General features: G+C 39.5%; 1 protein-coding gene across 39 annotated transcripts in view; it reads left to right on the top strand.

Annotated features, from left to right (window-relative positions):
• Positions 1 to 21025, top strand: part of ptprsa (protein tyrosine phosphatase receptor type Sa) — a 204921-nt gene that overhangs the window by 130850 nt on the left and 53046 nt on the right. For 22 of the 39 annotated variants that reach the window (XM_042749806.1, XM_042749804.1, XM_042749811.1 and 19 more), the window contains 7 exons: positions 910 to 1020; positions 3037 to 3048; positions 10562 to 10834; positions 10982 to 11563; positions 12407 to 12543; positions 12637 to 12781; positions 18372 to 18686. In XM_042749806.1, coding sequence (XP_042605740.1) covers positions 910 to 1020; positions 3037 to 3048; positions 10562 to 10834; positions 10982 to 11563; positions 12407 to 12543; positions 12637 to 12781; positions 18372 to 18686 — 1575 coding nt within the window. The remainder of the gene's footprint in view (positions 1 to 909; positions 1021 to 3036; positions 3049 to 10561; positions 10835 to 10981; positions 11564 to 12406; positions 12544 to 12636; positions 12782 to 18371; positions 18687 to 21025) is intronic. The other 17 variants (XM_042749831.1, XM_042749825.1, XM_042749819.1 and 14 more) reach the window with 3 other exon arrangements.

Here is a 21025-nt window from a genome sequence, read left to right as displayed (position 1 = left end):
CAATACTATGATATTTCTTCAAAACCAGATCGTGGAAACATTTTTTTCGTCCACGATCAAAAATCATCATATCGCACACCCCTACATTGAACCCAACCCCCATCTTCAAACCTTATGACCCTAACCCCTATAGCCTTAAGCCTTAGCCCTTACCATTTGAGTAAGACCATTAGAAAGTTTTGATAGATCTCAGACTTCTCAAACTGCATGGTTATTGGCATACAGGGAAATGACCTTGGTTATGACCCAACCCTGGGGCATAATATGGAGGAATATCTAATGTTTATCATGCACTGCAAATAGCCGTTCTCAGTACTGCAGTATGCACTGACATGAGTATTACTACTGCTCTTGGGGGACCGAAAGAAATAATTAATGTCGTGGGATTTAAGTGTTGTGCTACGCTTCATCCCTGTGTAGCACATTTCGACATGAACTAATGGATGTTCAGCTCACAGCTCACTCTTGACCCTCACCAACTTTCCCCCCTTTGGGACTGACAGTGGTTTATCTTCTTCGGCTCCACACCCTGATACTTCCCGGCACGCTGATTGATGCGATCCAGCACTCCTGCGAACACCATAACATTGCTGCTAGTTCTTTTCCAGTTGCATTTGACGAGATGCATTCAGACATATTTAGATCAGTCTAATTTTTCTTGCCTTGAGTGTGGAACTGCTCAGATTCAACACAGTGAGTTAGCGTTAAAAGACGAAGTTGGCTTTCAAACAGGAAAGGCCTTTGAGCAATTTATGAGGATACGATGTTGCACCAAACATACAAAAAATAAAATGGTTTCTGACAGTCTTGTTACTTTCGAACCTCTAATAGTTTGTTGTCTTCTCCCTCTCTCTGTCTTTTTCTCTCTGTCTTTCGTCCCTTTCTTTGGGGTATTTTTTTCTCTCCCAGGTGCTCTGCAGATAGAAAACACTGAGGAAACCGATCAGGGGAAGTACGAGTGTGTGGCGTCTAACGTGGAAGGCGTCCGATACTCTTCCCCTGCCAACCTGTATGTGAGAGGTAGGGAGCAACCTGGCCGTGGAGACCATCGAAAACAACCAATTAGAGATGCACGACTGGTCACATGACCTGTTGTATATAAATTAATAGATTCTTTACACTAAAGCAAATATTGCATATAATAAAATATGCTCATTTTCGATACTTAATGGGTAGTTTTCAGTCTTCTCTTGGGTCGGAAACTTGGAAACTTGGGTCGTACAGGTATGTTGTAAAATCAAGTTTTCAGGTTGAAGAGGATAATGGTAAGTCTGGATTTTGATTGGCTGATGCTATAAACCAATCAAAATGCTAATCTTATTCCCTCTAAAAAGGTAAAAAGGTAAATTGTTGCAAGGTAAACAATATGCATGTTGCTTATCACAAGTGTATACATTCAAAATGTAACATGCTAACAAGTAATTGCTAAACCCGTCTTGGTCCAGTGATTATTACTATTATGGAACGGCTGTTTTAAGGCATTGCATTAGCACAGATGACTCTTGCCGCTAACCTTAAGAGGAGTTGAATCTCCAGGTTGATGATTTTAATAAATCGAGGCAGATGCATTTTGCGCATGTATTATTTATTTAATGCATATTTAAAAAGACAGTGTATGGGATGGGTTTACTCACTGTGTACCAAATAATTTTGTTCCAGATAAATTATTCACCGACCATTATAAAATGGGTCAGAGAGTTGTCTTTTCATTATTATAGTTATTATTGTTCTCCCACTAGAAAAGATGCAGACACTCCATCTCAAAATGACAGTTACAGTTTTAATGAAATTTATGTAATTTACTCCCGTTAATCCAAACCAGTATGAATTTTGTTCTTCAGTAGAATGCAAATGGTGAGATTTCAACCTTAGACTTTATTTACTTTCATTGAATGGACAAAAAAATCATCTTTTGTGTTCTGCAGAGGAACAAATAAAGGTTTAGATCATCATAAGGGTGAGTTAATGATAGAATGATCATTTTGAGTGGAATAATCCATGTATTAATTAATTTACACATTATAAATGCATAGTTGCAGCTATAAAAAACAAACAGTTTTAACTGTGATTATCATAAATGAAAAATTATTTGTTAGTGTGTTTTAGCAGTTACCACCAATTTATTAAAGAAATAAGCCACAAGAGGCCTTACTTTTACAGTGGCATTACCATGGTAAGGGTATTTTAGGCACAATATGCCTTATAGCACCTCCTAACCATGGTAAAGTCAGTGTAAAACTATGACCTTGTGGATTATCGCTATTTTACTCTTTAATTTTATGAAGTATTTTAGTCATGCAATTTTAAGAGTTGCATTTGATCTGATGTCTAGTGACATTTCAGTAATTGGCCGACTGGAGATTTCTGAAATCCATTCAAATTACCCCAGCGATAATTAATTCAACATAGGTATGCTAATGTCTCACTGATTATGTGCATACTGCATTAAGTATCCCATGTCCTTTGGTTTTGTTTTCAAAGCTTAATCATTGGGTACAATCAAATGTTTTCTTTTCTAGAGTTAACGGCACTTGAAATTAGCAGCTACGATGGAGGAAACAGCTCAGCCGTTTATACGAGCGAAACTGCATTAACATGTCGCATAATAGCGCGACGCCTTTAGAATCGGTTTTCTTGATTGTAGCTGCTAACTTTAATGCTAATTATGTAGGTTTTTATTTGTATGGTCGGTTTGATTTGGTTTGCACTTTGGGTTGTTTCATTGATTTCTGTTTTTGTGTCTTTGTTTTGTTTCTGTAATTAAAGCCGCAGCGGCAGCTCTTCAGGCGGCTAAAGACCTTGTAATTTTGCATTGTTATAACATGCTTGAATAGACGCCAGTGGCCGAACGCAACCACTGGGGTGAATCAGCAGACATGTCGCGTGTCACATAATAAATAATCAGGCGACATCAGTCAGAGAAAATGTAGCAGCTAAAAGCCTTGAGGTGGCCTTTTTTACTCTCTCTGTGTTTCCCCTATTTTTCTCTTCTCCTCATGTCATTGTGTTCTGCATCAACCCCTTTACATCCCTCAGAGCTTCGAGAAGGTTGGTGTGTTTTTTCTTTTTTCACTTTTTTTAACCCACATTAAAAACGCAAAATCAACATGTATTAAATCCTTAACCTTGACTGATCTATTGGAATGATCATTGGCGATTCAGAGTTTAAAATTAAGCTGCTAAATAACTTTTAAATTCTGAGAGATTTGATTTAATTGCATAAACTAGTAGTAATTAACCCGCTAATTCGGGTTCGTTTTCCTTTTTACGTTTAAGTTTGCATTGTGGGGCCTTTTCTCGTTTGCATCCTTCAGTATTGCTTTTGCCCAAAGAAAATGCTTATGCTGTCATGGAAATCTCGCATTTGAAAGTAAACCATGGCCTGATGCATGATGGGAGAATGTAACTGCGCTTGCATGCCTCGAGACACAATTCCTTTGGCTGTCGTGCTTTGTTGCATTCCTGTGTTTTTGCGAGGTTTATTATTTTCTTTGTTTTTGTCCAAAACAAGGGTTCGAGGCTTTGTTGGCGACTTATTCAGTCCGTTCCTTGTGTTGTGGTGTTTGTGTGATGTGCACCCTTAGTTTTGTTCATTTTCGACTCCCTTTCCTTTCTAGTTTCTGGTTTGTTAGATGTGGTTTGTGTTTCTGTGCTCTGTCGTCTCTTGTAGGCTCTTTCTGCAGACAGTTTTCCCGCCATCTTCTCATTTACAAAGCCGTTCTTGCACACAAAAGCTTGCAAATTCACTTCTGCTAATTAGTTTTTTGTGCCACATGGATCATTGGCAGATAAAATGGTCTCCGCACTTCATGTGGCCGCCCCAGAAAACAGGCTTTATTTCAGAGCCGCAACAAGCTAGCGATATTTCCTCGTGATGACTGACTGCCTCTTGCCCTTTCGTAGTCTGCAGGCTCAATCAAATTAGGATTTATCATCCGCTCAAGTCCTCATTGCCAGCGTACATCTAAAGCGCTTCTTACATCACTAAGACATGCTGTATTAAAACCCCTAAATTGGACCAGAACAAAAAGCAGGTGTTTTGTTTGTGAGTCTCTCTATGTTAATCCTTCGCTAATGCAGCTCAGCACAGTAATTGCACGCCTGTTTCATATGCATATCAAAGTCCCGTCTGCCTTTTGGCTTGTAGGTAATTTAGCTTTACGCGTTGGTTGCATGCAGAGCTGTAGCAACCACTACAATATTTACCATTTTTATGCTCGTCCACACACTTTTGAGGAGATTTTCTGAAATTTTGTCTTGGTTTCTAAGCGAAAATATCTAAACATACTTTATCTGAAGTAAAACCCAAAGTGTGTACATTCAAAACTCTATGCTTTTTTTTTTTTTTAATTCCTTTTAATTGGACTTTTTAAAGCAAAAAACTTTATTATTAGATTAGATTATTAGATTAATAATATCTTCAAATTTACATTCAACTCTTTTAATATAAATTAAACTTTGTATTTATTACATTTTAAATGAAATTTAAATATCTTAAAGTTTAATTTAAATCATTTTTAAATGTAAATGTTTGTTTAAATTTCAACTACTTATATTATAATAATAATATAATTATGATAATATAATATAACTTAATATTAACGCATTTAGTCTGATAAGTTTGTCCAATTGTGGGGATATCTCATCGCTCTCCCCAGTGTAGTGATGGTTCAGATGGCCGTTTGTCTGTCTGTCAGGGTTAATGACATAGAACAAGAGCCTCTGCTTCACTTGGCTAATGCTAACATGTTGCCGGCTATCTTGTGATGTCTGAGACTGAATGGCTATCTGAATTATTCAGTTTTTACAGACACTGTGTTGTTGGGAGGGGGGCGACGCCACATGAATTGAGGCTATAAATAATGAAGTGCGCTTTGCCGCTACTCTGTCTCTCAGGGTCTGGCATTTATTGACAGAGCTTTATTTTTCATATCCGGCTGTTCCCACTGTGATATCTGTGCCCCATTTACCCTGATAGCTTGTTACTGCTGCCTAGCATGTAGATAGTGTAACAGACTGAGCATATTAGCGTTCCCTAGCTGCACGCTAGCAATGACAAAAATACATTTTAAACATTAAAGAAATGCTAGTGGCTAGCATGCTGTAGCTTGAAAATGAGACCAGCAAAACATTTTCATTGGAAATGTTTAATTTTCACAGAAAATATTTGCAAGCTAGAGTATGTTAGCCACTAGAATTGCATGTTTTGTAACAATCTACCATTTTTCTTAACAAAAAAAAAGGTTTTGTGAGCTAATGTGCTGCAAAAAAAGCAAAAAACAAACTGCAATTCCGTTCGCAGCTTTAATGGCTATTCAAGTATTCTCAATATTTTTTTTCTAGATCTTCTTGTTAGCCATTTACCTCAGGCGTGGAAGTTAATTGCCTCCGTATGGCAAAATTCCCCCTCTGAGCCTAAACTTATCTGGTTCTCTTCTATTTCTCGCCAAATTAATAACAGAAATGATGATTCTTCTTGTTCCAATAAAGTCGATAATCTTTCATTGTTGCCGCCTGACAGTGAAGCTCTCAAGCGTTCCGCCATTCAGCTCCACATAATGCCAAAATGTTAAGGATGCAAGATCCCAGAATGTTTCCAGGGCATTATTAATAGCAATTAGCCCCCGAGACGAGGAAACGAGACCTCACAGATCCACTCCGAGATGCTGGAAGACTGAGCTGTACTAAATGCCATGCTAAATGCTACGAGTATATTCAGTGTATGCGCATGGAGATGCATGTGAACCCCACTGCCACCACTTTGGGATGTTTTGCATGTCCTTGCATGCTGTGTTGGTATTCAAATAGAAATGCAAGCTAGATCACACCCTCTACTTGTGCAAACGAAGGCTAACTTTGATCCGAATAAGTGTCATAAAGGGACAGGTTTTGGTGCAAAATCTAAAATGCAGTTCAGCCTCAGGATTTAGCTGAACGCTACTCATGCATTGACCAGACAATCACGAGGTAGTGTTTTACAAATGCACCAATTTTCATTACTAGAACTGGTCCGAACCCCAACTGAGGCTGCTTTGCATTGCAGTGGCAGAGTTGTGTGTGTGTGTGTGTGTTAATACAGGGAACCCCTGCCATCTGCATGCAAATGGCCTCGCTACCTTCAAGCGCAATGGATTATTGCGGGTTTTGGACATCAAACAGGGTGTAATCTAAGCTTCAAGGTGACATTAAAGGCTGCGCATTATTTCGGCTTCCCTTCCTACCTTCATTTTGGGGCTGGACAGACTGTCTCACCAAAATGGCCGCGAATGTCCACCTTCGATTCTTCCTAGTCAGGAAGCACAAGGAGTGAGGCACTCTTTGGCCTTTTTTATTTTATTTTGTCTTTCTCTGTCCGTTGTAAGACCTTGTGAGTTGTCTTTCACTCCACATTGGGCTTGAAATGGGACCTCGTCAAAGTAAATCAAAAACATCTCCATCCGACTGCGTGTCCATCCGATTGGACCATATTTCTCCAAATATCACAGCAGAGAGCACCATCGCACATCAAACGTCAGGATTTGAGCTATAGAACCACGTGTCAGGACTTAGATAAAGCGCAGGATGGCTTCATGCGATGGCATTTCAGAGGCCGATGCATCGATAGCGGCAGCCGTAAATGTCGTCATGCATCTGAAAACATTAGACCCGCTTATGATTCCCCCCTTTGCCACAGTTTATTTGAGCACGATGCTTTGTTGTCTGTGGCTCTGAAGTTGCCAGGCTCCTTGCGGTCTTTTCAAATGGTTGTTCCATTTAGAAAATGACCCAATTGAGTCTGACTTTTGATTAGAATCAGGAATGTTCAAGTGTAGATTGAACGTGCAACAATAGGATGAATAATTCACAAGGTCAAAGGTTGCAGCCCTCATTCGCTCAACTACCTTAGCAATTGGTCAACTGAATTTGACCCTAGCAAAGCAAGCTTCAGTTTTTAGCCTCTTGTAGACTTGGTTTAAAAATGGCCAAATGTTGCATCACCCATTTTCAGGCCCACACGCAATGTGTCAGCACAAACAAAATATTATTTTTTATTAAATAAAATATCTTATTAATTAACATATTTACCACATTTTGCCATATTTATTTTCCTAAAATCAGTGCAGGAAATGCTTAAGCATCAGCAAATTACGTCTGGGCCTTTCCATCATTAATCCACACTAGAAGAATCTCACTCGTCTTGTCACTATCACGTTTCACTGTGTTCTGTCATTGATATAATACACTTGCATTGCTATTATCTTTGTGTGTTGTGTCGAATTCACCATTTCGACATTTCAGTGTGGATTCCCTAAAATGTTGCACTTGGGGAGGGTTGCATGCCTCAAATATGTGTTGACTAGTTTGGTTGATAGTTTGGTGCCGTTCTGTTGATGCCATTCCTGCAATCATGGTCATGCATGCACATTGTCATACGTGGGCTGCCCTATCAACAACATTTGTTCAGTATGCATTTATATGGGGGTGGGGGTCGTTTCAGTATGTCATTGTTTATTTTAATGTTGTTTTTGTTTTCTAAACAAATCAAGAATAATTTTTCCTGAATTAAAGGAGTGATCCAGGTTCAGTGCAAATGTTGTTCTGTTGCATTGGTGGTGTGATGTTGATTACTATAGAAAATAATTAAGGAAAAAAGGATTCAAATTTACGGGATTAAAAAAGTACACTATTTTAAGTTAAGCCACGTTTTTAAAATAATAATAAAAAATATATTATTTTAATTCGGGAAAAAAATTACTTTTTTATGGAAGTTATCATCGTGCCTCCAAATGCTATGGACAGAGCTTAACTTCAGTTGAACCTGGAAATTTCCTAGAAATAGTTTACTATTTTAACTTAAAAAAATAAAAATAAAACAGTCAGTATCGAAATAAATCAGTTTATTATAAAATGTATTTTAAAAACTGTTAAATATTATTATACATTTATAAACGTTAACTTGATCTTGTTTTACTCCATGATTATGAAATGGATTGAGTTATAATGTGAGTTTCGCTCACTGGACACCAACCGAGATTATTTGTCACACTGGCTCTCTGAAACTGTGAATATATTCATGTTTAATTAGAGTAGAGCCTGTTACCTTGACTAACTATAACAGCATTTCTAAATTTAAAATTTTTTATTTTCAAAAAGTTTTTTAAAATTCGAAATGTTCTAAACATTCTAACTAGATTTAAACCCACTGAACTTTCGATGGTGTTTACAAAATCAAGACTTTATGCTCTTTGGCTGCTGTTGTCCGAGACGATGGTGAGAGTTTAATTGTGTATTTCAAGCCCCATTGTGTGAGAAGTCAAACCAACATGCTTTTACTCCAGTTGGCCCAGGGTTACAGTCTCCTCTTTGCCCCAGTCCCCACCCCTCACTCCCTGTGTTATTTCCCTTCTGTCTTTCTCCAACATATATGTCCACCATTTTGTCCTTCCCGTCTGTCCGGCCCCTGTCTGCTGTCTTGCAGCCTAGGTCTTGTTCTGCTTGTGCCCAATCTCTACCTGTTGTTCCTGTCCTCGTTGTCTCTTTGCGGGGTTGTTAATTTGGTTTAAAGTTTGGTTGCTTTTCTGAGCTAGCCCCAGCACCCATTGCTGTCCCTCTGTCTTTCCTTTCTCCTCTTGCCCAATGTAAATGAGGCATGACCCCCTCACCACCTGCCATCTTAGGACACCTAGCACCACCCTACTTCTTGTTTCATTGTCATTTTACATCCAACAACATCACTAAGGCAGTTGGTTTGAAGATTCTTGGGGAAACCAAACTACAAAGTTTGGTGCAATACAAAATTTTACATGTAACAGGTAGCACTTCTTTAACCTGAACGCTACTACTAGTACCATCTGTATTCTAATTATAAATGCGCCATTCCAAAACCTTGCAAGATAACTACCTAGATGTATAAACGTACACCTAACACCCAATGTTTCATAAGCAACTTTATATTGCTTTTTAAGATATCTAGTTTTAGCTAAGTGATAAGAGAATTGCATGTATCCTTGAGGGGAAAAAGTAAATCCCAAAATCAAAGGTCAAAGTGCATGGAATAATTTCATTCAAGATGTTTCACTCTAATTAAAAATGTACTGCTTTACCCAATAATTGTGTCAGACTCAATCGGAAACAGTTGTGAGTTGGGTCTTTAGAATATTTGTTAAAAGTTGCCTTAGAAGGTATCTGCCTAGGCAGCTTGCTAGGTTTTGGAACAGAGTCTGTATTTTAAAGTCATTATGTTTCCATTGTTTCTTAACTTTTTAACGAGTCACGTCAAAATAGCATGTTTACCAAGAATGAACATGCCAGACAGGCTATGAAAAAAGCCTGCTGCACAACCTGGCCAACTCCATCTCTGCCATAACTCATATCGAACCCTTTCCTCAACAGATCCTTCATCTTTTCTCTCGTGTGTAGGTTTGGCATCTCAGTAGTTGAGGTGCAACGCTGTCATCATCGTAGACTAGCATCTGTATCATTTTCTTTCTTCTTATTGTTTTATTGATGTGTGTGATAGTTAGTTGAGTTGAACCGACAGCTACTTATTGACAGAATCCAGGATTTCCACTGTAAATTTTGTGTTGGGTCTAGCCAGGACCGCAATGTGACATTACGATCCTGTCACATTACGTCATATTGGCTGGAGACGATAAAAAAGCCTTTCTCTAGATTGAAGTGGGTTCCCCCCCCTCGTTCCTTTTCCCAACCCTTCCCTTTCTTCCTCTTTCTGGCTCTTTTGCGCGTTCTTTCCTCTTATATTTCTCTTTTTTTCCTCTCCAGTTGTCTTTTGTCTGGGCATGCTAGCGACCCTTCAGTTATATTCCTCTATGCATTTTATCTCAAATTCTTCTCTCTGGTTTTATTGTTTCCATTTACTCTTTGGTTGACCTCTACCTATTTCTGCATGATGTCTGTGAAAATGACAGCTGCATCTATCAATGGAAGCGTGTCAGATCTTAAAAAGGCTTTGTCCAGTTGATCTACTCTCAACCACAAAAATCTGATTAAGGTTTCTCATCTTTAGTCCCTCTTGGAGGGAATCACATTACTAGTGCATGTACTTACCAACGTGTATGTACAGATTGTAAGATATTTAAGGTTTCTTTAGCACAGGCAGATTTAAAAAACTATTTTTAAAAAAAGTTTTGTTGTTCGCACTATTTTATGCTCAGAGTATTTTCTGTAAAGTTTTTTCTGCTTTTTAACAGTAATTCATGATTTTCATTTTGTTTACTGTAATTATAAGCCACATAGAGATCTCATTTTAAAGATGAGAAACTCATAATAGATTTTTGTGCAATTAATTGTGATGTGATGGGTCAAATATTGGTCAATTGAACCTTGTTGCTATGAACTTGTTGCTTTAATGTCAATCTGTATTGTTGGTGAATAAGTTTTCTTAATTTAGTTACTTTATCATTATTTTAATTTGTATAAACCGAAATGTTTGTGAAGTTTTAATTTGTTGTTCTCTCTTTAGACAACATCATGTATGTTCTAAAGAAAGGCTCATTTTCATTGGCGTGTCATTACCTTTCTCTTTCTCTTTTTCTTGTCACCATTCCTCCACCCTATGCAGTTCGTCGTGTGCCCCCACGTTTCTCCATCACACCCCCCAACGCGCAAGAGATCATGCCGGGCGGTAGTGTCAACATCACTTGCGTCGCTGTCGGCTCGCCCATGCCCTATGTCAAGTGGATGCTTAACTCTGAGGACCTGACACCTGAGGACGAGATGCCAGTTGGCAGGAACGTTCTGGAGTTAAACAGTGTTCGTGAGTCGGCCAACTACACCTGCGTGGCCATGAGCAGCCTGGGCATCATCGAGGCTAATTCCCAGATCATTGTCAAGTGTAAGATTCCATTGAGTCCTACAAGGTCACTCGAAGGATCTCTGGTCAAAAGAAATTAAAACTAAGCCAAAGCAAGTATTTCAGATAGTGTTTAGTCCCAGTATTGATTGTTTAAGTCTACAGTATTTTCTTATCCCCCACTTGCAGCCTTGCCGAAACCTCCAGGTACTCCTGTCGTAACCGAAACTACCGCCACCAGTATCACCATCACCTGGGACAGTGGCAACCCTGAGCCCGTCTCCCATTACATCATCCAGTATCGCGCCAAATCTCCCGAAAGCAAGTTCGAGACTGTGGACTCCATCACCACCACTCGCTACAGCATCGGCGGACTTTCTCCAAACACTGATTATGAGATCCGCGTGTCAGCCTTCAACACCATTGGCCAGGGTCCGCCCAGCGAACCGGTTGAGGCTAGGACTGGGGAGCAAGCTCCCGCCAGCCCACCGCGCAATATCCAGGCCCGTATCATCTCCCAGAACACCATGATGGTACGCTGGGATGAACCCGAGGAGCCCAATGGACAGATCAAGGGTTATCGGGTCTACTACACCATGGATCCATTTCAGCCCATGAGCATGTGGCACATCCACAACGTTCAGGACAGCGTGATCACCACCATTCAAAGTCTAGTAGCCTCCGAGACCTACACCATCAGAGTGCTGGCCTTCACATCTGTAGGAGATGGACCCTTCTCAGATCCCATTCATGTAAAAGTGCTTCAAGGAGGTTAGTTTGTCATTTTTTTTTTTTTTTTTTTAGTTTGTCAATCTCAGGAGGCCATTGGCGCCAACAGTTTGTCAATATTAAGTGTCTATTTTCAGTGTTGGGTGAGTAAAAGATGTAGCATGGTGAGTTTCGCAACTGAAGAATGTTTGTTGCAAATATTGGGTGAAGCAAATTGAATTTAGAGATTGATAAAGTCTGTTTTTTGTGTTCGGTGGGCTAACAATGTAGCAAGATGAGCTTAGTGATTATAAAATATCTGTTGTGACTGTTTGGTAAGCTAATGTCAAAGATGATTGTAATTTTAGTTTCGTTTTTTTAATTTGGCCAGCGGTTATGAAAACATGAATGATCATTTCTTTTCATGCGGTGCACTGTCACCCTTTGTATGTAAAAATGAATTGAATGCGTACCGAGCCGTAAACTAATAGCAAATTAAATTAGAGTGCAAATATCTGTTGTCAGTGTGTGGTGGGCTAATGATGTAGCATGGTGAGTTTCGCAATCGGAAATGTCCATTGTTAGTATTAGGTGAGGTAGCAGTGTAGAAAAGATGTAAAAAGGTTACTTTAGTTTTGGAAATGTCCATTTTTATTGTTGTTCAGTCAAAAACATAGCAAGATTAGGTAAATTATTGGGTATTAGTTGGCGATATCATTTGAGCAATTGTAAATGTCAGAGTTACAAAAATGTAAGTACACTACTTTAACCTGGTAATCATTCAGTTGCCTCTGAGTACATTATGTTTCTACCACATTCACAAATTCTACAGTTGTAAATCTCTTAAAATATATAAGATATAAAATATCTTGTCTATTAAACTGACAACACTGGCTCCATTTGTAGTCCCTGGACAGCCGACCAACTTCCAGGTTGGTGAGGTGTCAGACACGAGTGTTGAGCTAACATGGGAACCGGCCTTTGAAAAAGAGGGAATCATCAGTTACGAACTACATTACAAAGAGGGCGGGCAAGAATCTCAGGTGCCTTCTTTACAACAAACCTTCTCAAATACTTTGTCAGGACCACTGTTGCACATGTCATTAGCAGTAACATTATTATTTTCCACCAAACAGGTAAAGAAAACATTCGGCCCAACCTCTTCCTATGTGGTGGAGGGTCTGCGTGCAAATACAGAGTACTACTTCTCTCTGGCTGCCATCTCCAACAAAGGCATTGGAGCCTTCACCAACGAAATATCCCAAAGGACATCCCAAGCCAGTATGTAGTCCATTTCCTTTCCTAAGGACCCGAATGTGAAGGGTTTGGGGGTCTAATATTGTATTTTCAAGACATAATAACAATTTTGAGCTTTCGATGGGGTCGGGATGAAACAACACTGTTTGAAAGGGCCACTGTAACCTTCACCCTCGTTTCCCAATCCAGGGATATTGTTTATCGACTCCAGAAATGTCAAGAGTAAATGATAATGGTGTGCTTGTGTCTGCAGCAGATATGTGTTAAAGAACAGACACCTGGTCCCTGGTTTATGACAGGTGTTCTGCTTGTGTTTGTTTATGCATCTAAATTGCGCAAAACAGCATCACCTTTGAGCCAGAAGTGAGTTTTGCTACATGCAGGTAGCAGAGGTGATGTTATTTTGATGAGAATATTTCCAAATGACTTGGCATAGCTTTTGAATAATTTATTTCTTTGCATGTTAAGAACTTATTTTTAATAAGACGATAAAAACGAGCAGAACAAATTTGTGTAAATTGTTTGTGAAAACATTCTTATGTAAATCACTGCAAACGCATCAGTTTATGTAAGAATGGTCGTACGTGCGATTTGCGCAATTAGTTCTGCTTGCGTTTCATGAATGAGGCCCTCTTTGATGTTTTAAACATTATTTTGTTCAAGCGTCTAAATGTTAAAGCCCAAACTTTTAAATGACCTGTGTTGTTTAGTTTAATGGATTCCTCGCCCCTTGGATTGTGTCACACGCACTTCTTTTTCTTCTTTGTTTGGTTATTCTTTCATCTGGGTCTCTCTATGTCACAGTTATGTACTTCAGAGATTTCCTACATGTGAAACAAACAAATCAATGTGGGTTGATTGATCTGCAGCAAGCGTGCCGTTCGGCTCCCCTGCGCATTCCCTTCTTTCTTCTGTGTTCGTATTTCTTTTTCATGTGTCAACAGCAAATGCACTTTTTTCTTCCCATGTGACTGAAGCGCACAAAATATTATTGACTCTGGGGTCTGCCATGGCTTTCCACCACATCTAGTCCCTCACTGTGTATTACTGAAAGCAGCACAGTCAGTGGCCGCTGGAGCCTGCAGGTAGTCAGCATTTACGCTGGGAGACTGGCTGAATTATTCAAGCCTCCGGCCTAAAAATACACCCTCGCTGAGTCGCATCATGATTCAGTGCATGAAATAATCAGTGCTTGTGGGGAACCTTGCAGCTGGCATGTGCCCTGTGCTAAAAAATTGCAGTTACTTGTGTTCTGCTTGTACAAACAAAGGGGTCCAGAAGTCTGAGAGCATGAGTGAGAATGCCTCTACTTTTATTTTCACTGTGGTCTCAGTCTTTTATACCAAGCTAAGAGCTATTTTAGTTGTATTTCTCTGAGTGATTAAAATTATAAATTTTTTTGAGCACAGAACACTTTCCGTTTCAGAGTAAATGAATTATGGGTGAAAAATGCACTTGTGAATATGGCATTTCTATAATTCTGCATGATGTTAGCTAGCTTCCAAGAAAAAATAAGCAAAGAAAAATTATGTGCATCCTCAAACCGATTCCTATAATTGTGCTTAGATTAGTTTTAGTTTTAGTGTAAAGGTTAAAAAAAGTTTAAACTCAACATGAACTGGCATTCAAAACCCATTCTACTTCTGTAATCTGGCATGTTGGTTAGTGAAATGGTATACTGGAGTACAACTTTTTTCAATCAGGAACTGATTGGAAAATTGGAATTGAAAAATAAGGCATAAGTTGCCTTAGAGGCAGAGCAACTTATTACATTTTGATGAAAGATTGCCTAGATAAACTTTTTTTCTGTGAAAAAAATTAATGCATTTTGTTTTCATGATGCTCCTTTTGTTTAGAGGTTCCTTTTAAAGTTGATATTCTTCAGACTTGGATACACTTACAGTGGGCGGAAGATGCCAGAAAGCCATGGCAGCAGATGTGGACCATTTTAACTCATCTTCTGTTTCTACCTGTGCAGCTTGTTGGTGCAGAATGGGTGGGATGGGGTTGGTTGAGTGGGTGTTGGGATGCACTGAACCTGCTGCATTGACACACAACGTTACACCTGAGCGTGAGAGAGCGAGCACTGAATGCATGTATTTCTTCCCATTACCCCCGGGGGGCGCTCTGTTAATGCATCCTTTGACCTCTGGCATGTCGTACGCTGTGTGTGTCCCCTTCTGTTCCATCTCTATATGTCTGTCCTGTTGTTGGTGTCTTCATATATATTATTCTGAAACAATGTGGTGCACTTTCTACCTCCCTTTTGTTTTCTAGCTCTTCTGTTTCACTTTGAGCTCACCTTCTCCGGCTTGACGTCACCTGGTTTTAATTTATTTCCGTTCAGTACACAGTTCAGTCAACTTTATTTACTTTTGGTTTGGTTTCACTCAAACACACTTGAGGAAACAGCTCTCAGCATTTTTTTTTTTTTTTTGCTCTTGCTATCAGGGTTAAGTTTACCGTGACATGCAGCAGCAGCAGCACTTAGCATTGCCAAAGCAAATCCATTAAACTAAAGGTGAGAGTAAGTATCCCGGCGGGATGGCCATAGGCTTCTTTCTTGAGTTACGGGACTCTGCTTTGTCCCGCAGGGTCTCACACAGATGGGAGACATGTTTCACTACATCTGCCGACGTCTTCCCTCGAGCATAAACTGAAGTAGTGCAGATTTACCCATAACAAGGTCAGGGAAGCGACAAGCTTGGACAGTTAGAAGCAATTTAGCACAAACGCCCCACAACCTAACACATAAACAAACATTACAGTGTGGATTCCCGTGAGGTAAGTGACCGCCATTCAGAGGAAAGTTCAGTCTGCCACCTCACGTTTCAGAAGTCGGCCAACTTGACAGTGCGTATATGTAGGCGTATAGTGACCTTGAGATGCAGAACTGTCATATACACCAGGGGAATTGGTTCGTATCCCTTCACAACTTTACGCAAGCTTCAAAGAGTGCTATTGTCTTCACCAAGAGTTCCCAAGACATTTAAACACTAATGAGCCAGATTATACATGGATTACCTCTTCATAATATGTTTTGAACTACACCAAGTGGCAGACTGGACTTCCTCATGAAGGCACGAAAGAAAAGTGTATTGTGTTTGTTTCCTTTTTGGTACAGTGCTGTTCAGTTGACGCCCAGTCAGGTCACTGTTTGTGGGTCAGCCCACAGTTACGAGCCCCTGCAATGGTCCAGCAGAGAGTACTCACCTCACCCTCCATATCCCCCAACTCTTTGGAGGATATGTCCAAACTTTCGAGGGTTAGTGGAGATAGACACTCCTGCCTCGACCAAGTGGGTGCCAGTGGGAAATGCGCTTAAGAGTCAATGGCTAATGAGTGATGCTAAGGTTTCAAACATGGTCATAGAGGGTCCACAAACTGGGGGCAAGGGTTTTTGCACCGGTCTTCATCATGGGTTTAGGGCAAGAACATTTTGGAGGTCCAAAAGTAGATTAAGTCCAATCCATTTAATCAGTTGCCGGCGGCCAGCTTTCAAACAAATTCCTATCTTTTCAGCCAAGCAAACCTCTTATTGTCATTATTTTTCACCTCTCATTTGGCTTATTTGAAGCAGCACAACAATTTGGATTTGGATTATCAAGTCATTAATTGTAAAAGTAAACATCATTTGTGGCACAACTCTTAGTTTTGAAGAGTGATTTCATTTGGAGGTCCACAGTCAATTGATTGTTACGCTCATAGAAGTTAGGTAAACTAATTCCAACCTTTTTATCCAAACAAATCTGAGTTTTTCACCTCTCAATTGCCAGTGCCACCATTTGGCATAGATCTGGATAATTAAATCATAAATTATAAGTAAATGCCTTTCGATTTTGGTGTTGAGGCATAACTCTTGTTTTTTTTAATAGTCATTTCATTTTGAATGCTGAAATTCAAGGCTTTGTTGCGTTTGATGTATAATACATCCCCAGAATCATGAGTCTAAACCTTCAGGTAGGTCTGCAACTCTCAGATACCAAACTTTCTTGCCACACTCAAACCAGGCCGATTTATGAGAACTGAATGCAAATACTCTTCAAGAGAGGAAGTACATCTTCAGAATATATCTTCAAACGGAAGATGAAAGTCCAATAAAACTTTAATCCAATAAGCCCATTTGGTGAATAAACAAGTCTCTGAATAATGTCGCTCACTGAACTCTGGGACACCTGTGATGAAAGCTGGCTGGCGATGGGACAAATCAGTTAATCATTTCTCAAACAAAAGCACAAGTGGGCTGCTGATGGTTTGAATTGGGGTGGATTATATAACTTGGGTATGAATGGCTGGGTGTTAGCGAGGTGCTAGCACCCTGATCTCAATCTTGTGGACCCTCAGGCTAGTGTAAACAGTGAATAGTGCAGACTGATGAAAGCACAGGGAAAGCTCTCTCCATCCGTCCAAAAAAACATCCATACATTTACATTATTGGACTAAACCAATGGACTAGGCTTAATGAACATGAATAGTTTGAATTGAGCTGTATTGGATGAGCTTGGCAATAGAGGGAGAGGGCCAAACCCAACCGACTCTGGGGAAACATAGCCTCCCTGGAATTGGGTGCTTGTGGTAAGAAAGTCTTTAAAAGTTAGTGTTTGAAGATGTCAGGTACGTATAATGTACAGGAAAATGCTTTGTGTTTTTGGTTTTGTTTTGTTTTTTGCTGTTTTTAATGGTCTTACTTTCTGTTCGAAGCTTGGTGGCTTTCCATGATTCTTCTGAGTTGACATTTTGGGTCCTAACATTTTCTTTCCAGCCATTATTTCGCAGAGAGTTTTCCTCATTTTCCTGTAATCCTTTTTGAATGATTTTGTTTTGCTTTCCAACGATGGTGCTCATCCATTTGAATTTCAGTCACAAATATGTTTTATCCCCGTCTGTCTGTTTCCCACTCATTCATTTGTGTTACTTATGGCTTCAGGGATCAGCGCGACAGAGTAACTTTTAATGCTCGATTTTACAATGGAGATAAATGTTACGGTGCTTTAAATGGTATAATGCATTCATACGCACAAACATTTAGTGAGCAGAGACTCTGTGCATTTCAAACAAGACTTTTATATTGATTTACAACGGCACAGACATTGTAATTTCTGATATGTGCAAGGGAAAGTACCCAACAAAAAAAACCTTCGAAATACTGCAATGAATGGCCTTCATTCAAATGCAAATAATGTGATCTATTTTCCCCTCTTGGTGGAAATATATCCTGAGAGCCCAGGGTATTTACTGTGAAAGATGGGCTAAATCTTTGGCTCGCGTACAGCCGGTTAAAGTTGGATCTGCTGTATCTTATGCCCAACATATGTGGTGTTATTTCTAGATCTGTGACACAGAAATCAAGCCAAAGTTAAACCTTCATGCTTCATATTTATGCATGCATGACAAACACCCTGACCCCTTCAAAACCAACTCTTCTGTTTGCATTTGCTCTTTGCGTTTGTTTTCCTAGTTTTTTTTCTTTTTTTCTTATGTTTCAGTACATCACTTCTCTTCTTTTTTTTTTCATCAGTTTTTTCCCCCCTATCATCATTCTCTTTTTCTCTTTCCCATCTTTTCGTTCTTTGTTTTCCACCCCCTCCTCTCCCCCTTTCCCAAACCTGAGCAGAGCCCTCCGCCCCCCCTCAAGACATTAAGTGCTCCAGCCACAGCTCCACCACCCTGATGGTAAGTTGGCGCCCTCCGCCGGCCGAGAGCCAGAATGGGGCGCTGGCTGGGTACATTGTGCGCTACGCGGTGGTGGGGGCCGGGGCCGAGGTCAACACGGAGCCCGTGGAGGAGCCAGCGGTTTCCCCCAGCTCCAATCAGATCCAGCTGCAGCGGCTGGAGAAATGGACCTTGTACCGAGTCACTGTGGCGGCCTCCACCAGCGTGGGTCCGGGCCCCGAGAGCGAGCCGCTGCTGTGCCGCACAGATGAGGATGGTAATTTAAAATTAGTCTTTTGACTTGTTCTCTAGCTGAAATATCTAAAAGTTTGCTAGAAGAAAAATTTAATTGAGAAACAACACTGTATAAGATACCAATATTTGTTTTCATAGATTGAATCTAATTACTTTGTTTAACCTGAAATAAGCCCAAACCAAAACCACCCAAACCACTGCTCAGCCAAATTTAGATTTTAGTTTTTCAATTTACAACTTATATTTTTTTGACAATATGCCAGTTCACCAATACAAAATACACTTGTATTATCGTACACAGTGTTGATTCTCAAGTGCATTTATCTTGTTTAAAATGTTTTAATTGTTTAACATTTTATATCGTTTGTTGTAATAGATCTGTTTCTTCACCTGATTTCAAGCTAAAAAAATTTTTTTTCAGTTTAATTTGACGCAGTTGGCTCTTTTAACTAAAAGGCTGTACCTACTTTCCTACAGCCACCATATTTGGTCTTATAATTTCCCCCATTCATTTTCCATTGACCTTATATGGTCTCTGGCCGAGTTTATTGAGAAAATAAATCCAAGATGGTGGATGAGGCGAGAGAAATGTTGATTATACTGTACGTCCGTGTTGACAGCTTACTCTTTTCGGGACAAGATCTATTGACTAGCATTATGTGATAGAGGAAACATTGACTTAGCATCATTTTCATCCGTCACTTCTCTTTGTAAAGCACTCAGACAGCTTATGAGCACTGAAATAAATCCAGCTAGAGTAAAAAATTGTGTCGGACGTTCCCCGGTGACAGCAGTCTTTCTCCATGACTGACAGCGCTAGTTCAAGATACAAGCTACTAATCAATACGGAGCACAGCCTTTCCCTGGCGCTTTGGGCCACCCCAGGATAGATGGTTTTGACGGGCCGGTCAACCACTGTAGGCAGGTCAGGAGAGAGGAAACACTACCCCAAGACCTCTGCAGGGAAATCTTGTTTGACCAACCCACAACATGGAGTTATTTGAGTAGCAATGCATTACGACAGTCACATCCTTGGAGACTCTACCGTTACAGCATCTAATATGGAATAGTCAGGCCCCAAAATACAGTACATCCCCTTATGGCGTCTTTTATTGACCATCCAAGAAATCGGTCTCCTCCTTAGAGCAGTACTGAATGGCCGGAGGTATTAAACATCAAGGCCTGGTATAAAAGGATTTTCATTAGCTCGCAGGTAAAAGACTGCAGACGGCAGACTCGCGAATTGATCAGTGCTCAGATAAGAAAGATAGTGAAATGGAAGGGGATGAAATGGTTGCTCGGGTATATGGGGGTGTGATATTACAGTTGATTAAATGTCCCTTAAGATGGGTGCTTAATCAGTAGCCTGGTTTTCACATAATTGAATGTATGTACTAGCTGAGACGCAGGGGTTTAGTTTCTTTTCAGCCGTACAGAGATGGCATATCGTACAGTCTTAGGGTACTCAGTAAAGATTGGTACATTGCACTATTTTTAGATCACACAAAGAGTCTCTTCTTGCTGAATCAGACGTAATTAAAGAAGATTTTGTTTATATGGGAATGAAACTGAGGTCTGTAACATTTCATGTAGATCCTAAAATGTTCCTGTTTTTAATAGCTTACAAATGTTGGGAAAGCCATGTTAAGGGTATGATATCTAAGGAACCATGATTGCTAGCTTTGTATAAATTGGTGGACTGGTAGAAAAATGTGTCTTCTTCAAGTTCAAGTGGTTCAGAGTCTCATAAGGGTTTAAATATTTTTTAACTGACCTTTAAATTTGGTAAATAGTGAGTAAAAGAGTGGTAATCATGAAGTAAGTAACAAAGAAAATATTAATGACAAAGCACAAATTCATGTTGAAGGTCAACATTCAAACAAACATATTTATTTCCATTAATTTTTATAATAATGAACTGAGGTGTGTAAAATATTTAATTTAGATTTGAACATTTTCATGCTTTTGAAAGCCCCAACATTTCTGGAAAGTCATGTTTAGGGTATGATATCTCAGGAACTATGATTTCTAGCTATGTTATGAACCGAGGTGTGTAAAATATTAAAGGGAAATTTTAACAATTTAGTTTTTTTTAAAGCCCAAAAACATCTGAAAAGTCAGGTTTAGGTGTGATATCTTACATGTGATGATTGCTAGCTATGTATAAATTGGTGGATTGGTAGAGAAATGTATTCTGTTCAAGTCCAAGTGATTCAGAGTCTCATCAGGATAAATATATTTTTAAAACTGCCTTCTAAAATTGATAAAAAGAGAAACATTTCTAGACAAGTGGGTTTTAATTTTGCTCATTAAAAACTAAATATACTAATCAATGTGTTTTGATTGTAAAACATAAGCTTT

This window comes from Cyprinus carpio, chromosome B22 (genome assembly GCF_018340385.1).
Source record: "Cyprinus carpio isolate SPL01 chromosome B22, ASM1834038v1, whole genome shotgun sequence".
NCBI lineage: Eukaryota > Metazoa > Chordata > Actinopteri > Cypriniformes > Cyprinidae > Cyprinus > Cyprinus carpio.
The sequence above is the reverse complement of the archived record's forward strand: the minus strand, read 5'-3'. Positions and strand labels throughout refer to the sequence as shown.